A 5,567-nucleotide genomic window follows, 5' to 3' on the forward strand; every position below is an offset into this window, starting at 1 on the left:
CACTTATGTAATTGTTTGTGTACTATACTTTCTTAGTCACTTATATATTTAAATTGTGTACTATACTTAATCACTTATTTAATTGATCGTCTAATTGTATGCTATACTTTCGTAACTACGGGTATGTTATTAGCTCATTGTTGTATGTGGCAGTGTATTCGTGTTGAAGTGTAGCGAAAATGACGAGTTATATCGTAGATATATTGAAAGAGGCTCAGGCCTTAGGTATGAATCCTGATCAGGTGTCACAACTGATTCAGGAAGAACAGAAATATTCTAAAGAAAAAGCTGATAGGGAAGAACGCGCGGCTGAGCGTGAACTTAAGAAAAGTCAAATGCAAGTAGAAGAGGCCGATAAACAACGCGAACACGAAAAAGCTATGGCTGAATTAAGACAAAATACTATTGAAAGTAATGAGTCCGTTCGTGGTGATACTAGTGTTTCGTTACAGTTTTATGAAGGGTTAAAGTTGCCGACTTTTAACGATGGACAAGATGACATTGATAGTTATTTACAACGTTTTGAAAGATTCGCAAAGTTACACAAGTGGAATAACAGTGATTATCACGTTTATTTAGGTTTACTTCTTAGGGGTCATGCTCTTAAGGTTTGTATCGCTACCAGATGATACTGTGGGTGATTATGCTAAACTGAATGACGCCTTGCTAAGAGCCTATTCAGTAGACGCCGACATGTATAGACGGAAATTTCGTGAGAGCAAATGTCGGGAAAAAGAAACTTATGTCCAGTTAGTTGCTCGAATGGAACAATATTTGGATCGATGGATTTCCCTGAGTAATATCAAGAAAGATTTCAATTCATTGTTTGATTTTTTGATAAGAGCAGCTTTTAAGCAATTGTAATTCTGATATGAGAATCTTTTTGAAGGAACGTGAGTTTGAGACTGCAGTAGAGATGGCTGAATCGGCTGACCGATTTCGTAGTGCTCATTTGTATCGCGGTAAGAAGACTAATCAATCTCACTACTTAAATATTTATACATATATTTATATATATACATACATATATTTATATATATATACATACATATATTTATATATATACATACATATATTTATATATATACATACATAAATATATTTATATATATACATACATAAATATATTTATATATATACATACATAAATATATTTATATATATACATACATAAATATATTTATATATATACATACATATATTTATATATATACATACATATATTATATATATATATATATATATATATATATATATATATATATATACATACATATATATACATATATAACAAAGACTGCACAACAACCGACGCTGCACACAGCAAACCTGAACTGGCTGGGGGGTAAAAGGGTTAAGAACATAGAAATGAAAACATCCTAAACTAAGTGAGCCACAATAACACTAGCTAGGCGAGCTGGCGATTAGTAAAAACAAAACTACCACTGAAAGAGCCATTTTTCAAGTCATAATAGTGTTTATAATTTCTGCTGCTGATTTCTGCTTTAGCTGCAGCTAATTTAGCAGTCTCTTCCAAACGTGCTCTCAGATCAGTAACATATTGATATGTGCTTTTTATTTCATGGTTAATCTGTTCATTCGACCAAAGTTCGTGTAAAATGTTCAAGGGACCTCTTACTGTTCTCCCGTATAACAATTCAAAGGGTGAAAACTTAAGAGAATCGTTTGGAATTTCCCTGTATGCAAAGAGAATTGCTGGTAAATAACGATCCCAATCACGTGGATGAGCAGAGCAGAGCTTTTTCAACATTGATTTAAGGACGCCATTGAGACGTTCAACCATCCCATTACAGCTAGCATGATAAGGCGTAGTGTAGAGGGCTTTAAGAACATAGAAATGAAAACATCCTAAACTAAGTGAGCCACAATAACACTAGCTAGGCGAGCTGGCGATTAGTAAAAACAAAACTACCACTGAAAGAGCCATTTTTGGATTATAACACGGTTAACTACTCTGAAAGACTGGTCGTTGACTGTCTGACCGTCTCTCTTTATTGTTTGAAAACATAGTCAACATTGCCTCGGTGACGCCAGAGGCATATACATCTTAATATGATATATTTATAAATCTGAATAAAAAGACACCATAAAAAGAAGCTATATATATAAGAAAAAAAACCTAAAATTATAAGAGCATAACCTAAAAACTAAAATGAATAAAACGAAGCAAAAATAAAATGCATAAAACGTTTCCCCTAAAGTTAAAAATAAAAGCAAAGAAACATTGAGACCATAAAAGTTCATGAAATATTAAAATACAAAAAATAAAACTTGGTGACAAATAAAACCATTCAATAAGAGGTCTCGTAATATAAAAATAAAATAATAAAAGTGATAACAGAAAACTGGCCACTTTACAAACACAAAATATTTATATTGCCGATGGCACTTTCATCTTGTTATTTCACAAGATATAATAATTATCCGAATATATCAAGTTACTGTTCCTCTTTGTTTCCTGGTCCGTCTATATGACCTTCGGGAGGATGGCGCTCCTATTCCAGCGGGTCGTATGGGCCCTTCCGGCGAAACACTTCCAGGGATTGGAATGATGAGAACAACATTGATACAATAGGATATCTATGATAGCGATCATAGAGGGCAAAAGTGGGTGTGTGCATGTGCGTCGAGGGACGCCAGTGGAAGACTTTATCTTTCTGTATCAATACGGCCTACGGTTTATGTGGGCGAGTATCACTTGTGTTACATGCCGCAAAGACTTTAAAGACTACTCAAGACTACTGACGGCTCTTTCACATATACGACTCCTTGATTTATTAAAAAAAGAACATAGAGAATAGAACTTACTACATAGCCATCTTGGTACTGCTGACTGCTGCGATTCCTGTTATGGGTCGAAGTCATCGTCAGCATCGATGTATTCATATGGACTGTCGTCGTAGTCCATGTCGACCATTTCAGAGGTCACAGTTGCACATGACTCATCTTCCTAAAAAAGAAGAAAGAAATGGAAATAAGCCACATACATGTCTGTGTCTGTAAGTAGCATATATATACACTATATACACGTGGCAGAGAAAACCGAGACAACAGTTTCGAAATCTGCCTGGATTTAATTTTCATATACATAAGCATACACAAACAAGCTCACATATTCTCTCTCTCACACACACACATATATATATAGACTGTTGCCCTGGCTTATTGCCCTATGTATATGCATATATATTTCTGTTATTACCATTATCATTAAAGTGTATGATTGAATGTGCTTATAATGAATTATGTTGTTGTTTTTTGTATATTTTGTTCTACCGATGATTGGTGTAAATAAATATAAATCAAATGAATAGTGACTTTAAAACTACTACCTTAGTTAGTTAAAAATAAGGACGTCTAAGCAGATACAAACACTTAAAGAAATATGCGCGCAGTCTAAAAGAAACAAACGGATAATTTGCCTCTGTCGGTCATGCTTGACATCATTTGTATTTGATCTAGTTTGGGTTCCTTTATGCACCCTGTTCTGGAACAACCGATGTCATTGATACTGAACAAAAGTTCCGTAACAGTATACAAACACGCAAACACACACACACATATAACAGCCTAACAGCGAACACAAGACATCAGAAGCCATCGAGACCTGTAATTGTTTCTATTTCAACCGTGCCGATATTCACCAATAAAGGAGTCAAGAATACCAGACTTTGGCTTCCAAAATACCGTTTGTGAGTACCCCTCACAGAGAGAGAGAGAAAGAGAGAGAGAGAAAGAGAGAGACAGACAGAGAGAGAGAGAAAGAAAGAGAGAGACAGACAGAGAGAAAGAGAAAGACAGAGAGAGAGACAGACAGAGAGAGAGAGAAAGAAAGAGAGAGACAGAGAGAGAGAGAGAAAACGAAAGAGAGAGAGAGAGAGAGAGAGAGAGAGAGAGAGAGAAAGAAAGAGAGAGACAGAGAGAGAGAGAGAAAACGAAAGAGAGAGAGAGAGAGAGCGAGAGAAAGAGAGAGAAAGAAAGAGAGAGACAGAGAGAGAGAGCGAGAGAGAGAGAGATTAAAGAAAGAGAGAGAAAGAGAGAGAAAGAGAGAGAGAGAGACAGAGAAAGAGAGCGAGAGAGTGAGAGATAGAGCGAGAGAGAAAGAGAGAGAGTGTGAGAATTATATATTATGCTTATATAAGATATCAATTAGCAGTCAGCGACACCGACAGACCGGGAATCGACGACGCTACCGCTGACGCCCGATTTCTCCGCCTGTTCATACGTGTTGTGATATTGTTTATTGCTGTGACCATTGTGAAGTTGTGAATAGATCTTTCGTGCACCATAACGTCAGACTATCTGCGTTATGGAATAAACCTGTAATGTTCAAACCCTGTGTCTGGCATCACTACCTATTTGTGCTGGGTTGTTAATTACGAACAGACTAAGACAACCCTCACAGAGAGAGAGAGAGAGAGAGAGAGAGAGAGAGAGAGAGAGAGAGAGAGAGAGAGGGATGAGGGCTCTAAGGGGACAGTGACATGTAAGCCATAGGTACTCGCGGGAGCCTTAATTATGATTTGAACTTATAATTGCCCGACCCCCTACGTGAGGCTCAGCTGCTTAGGTGTTTTCAGATATCTTCGTTTATCTTCGTTAGCTGATCGTTTTTCTGATCTTTTTCCCATGACGTAATCTTGTGATGTTACTGAACGAACGTGCATTCCACGTTTTATTTTTTTTTTCTAATGCTTTTGAGTGCATCTTTGTTGTTCTTCTTTAATACTATTATCACTATCAATATCATTTAATACCATTATTATCGTTATTCTTCGGAGACTAGAGGCAGTTAAGTGAACGAAGGCTTGAAAAAAAGAGAAAAGTGAAGGAACAAAGAGGAGGCGACGCGACCTCTCCCTCCTTCCTCCCCTCCTTCCTCCGACCTCTCCCTCCTTCCTCTTTCCTCTCCCTCCTTCCTCCTTCCTCTCCCTCCTTCCTCCTTCCTCTCCCTCCTTCCTCCTTCCTCCTTCCTCTCCCTCCTTCCTCCTTCCTCTCCCTCCTTCCTCCTTCCTCTCCCTCCTTCCTCCTTCCTCTCCCTCCTTCCCCTCCTTCCTCTCCCTCCTCCCTCCTCCCTCTCCCTCCTTCCTCCGACCTCTCCCTCCTTCCTCCTTCCTCTCCCTCCTTCCTCCTTCCTCTCCCTCCTTCCTCCTTCCTCTCCCTCCTTCCTCCGACCTCTCCCTCCTTCCTCCTTCCTCTCCCTCCTTCCTCCTTCCTCTCCCTCCTTCCTCCTCCCTCTCCCTCCTTCCTCCTTCCTCTCCCTCCTTCCTCCTTCCTCTCCCTCCTTCCTCCTTCCTCTCCCTCCTTCCTCCTTCCTCTCCCTCCTTCCTCCTTCCTCTCCCTCCTTCCTCCTTCCTCTCCCTCCTTCCCCCTTCCTCTCCCTCCTTCCTCTCTCCCCTTTCCCCTTCCTCCTTCCTCCTCCCTCCTTCCTCTTCCTCCTTCCTCCTTCCTCTCCCTCCTTCCTCCGACCTCTCCTCCTTCCTCCTCCTCCCTCCTCCTCCTTCCTCCCTCCTTCCTCCTTCCCTCCCTCCTCCTTCCTCCCCTCC

General features: G+C 39.6%; 1 protein-coding gene across 1 annotated transcript; it reads right to left on the bottom strand.

The window, feature by feature from the left end:
• Positions 1-1,408: 1,408 nt before the first annotated feature.
• Positions 1,409-2,840, bottom strand: LOC147467440 (uncharacterized). The gene is made up of 2 exons (XM_086531837.1): positions 2,830-2,840; positions 1,409-1,814 (listed from the first exon to the last, which is right to left on the bottom strand). The coding sequence occupies exons 1-2, from the start codon at positions 2,838-2,840 to the stop codon at positions 1,409-1,411; spliced, it is 417 nt and encodes a 138-aa protein (XP_086387963.1).
• Positions 2,841-5,567: the final 2,727 nt, after the last annotated feature.

Source organism: Penaeus japonicus, unplaced genomic scaffold, assembly GCF_977035675.1.
Source record: "Penaeus japonicus unplaced genomic scaffold, GWHDUDI00000001_assembly GWHDUDI00000036, whole genome shotgun sequence".
NCBI classification, from domain to species: Eukaryota; Metazoa; Arthropoda; class Malacostraca; order Decapoda; family Penaeidae; genus Penaeus; species Penaeus japonicus.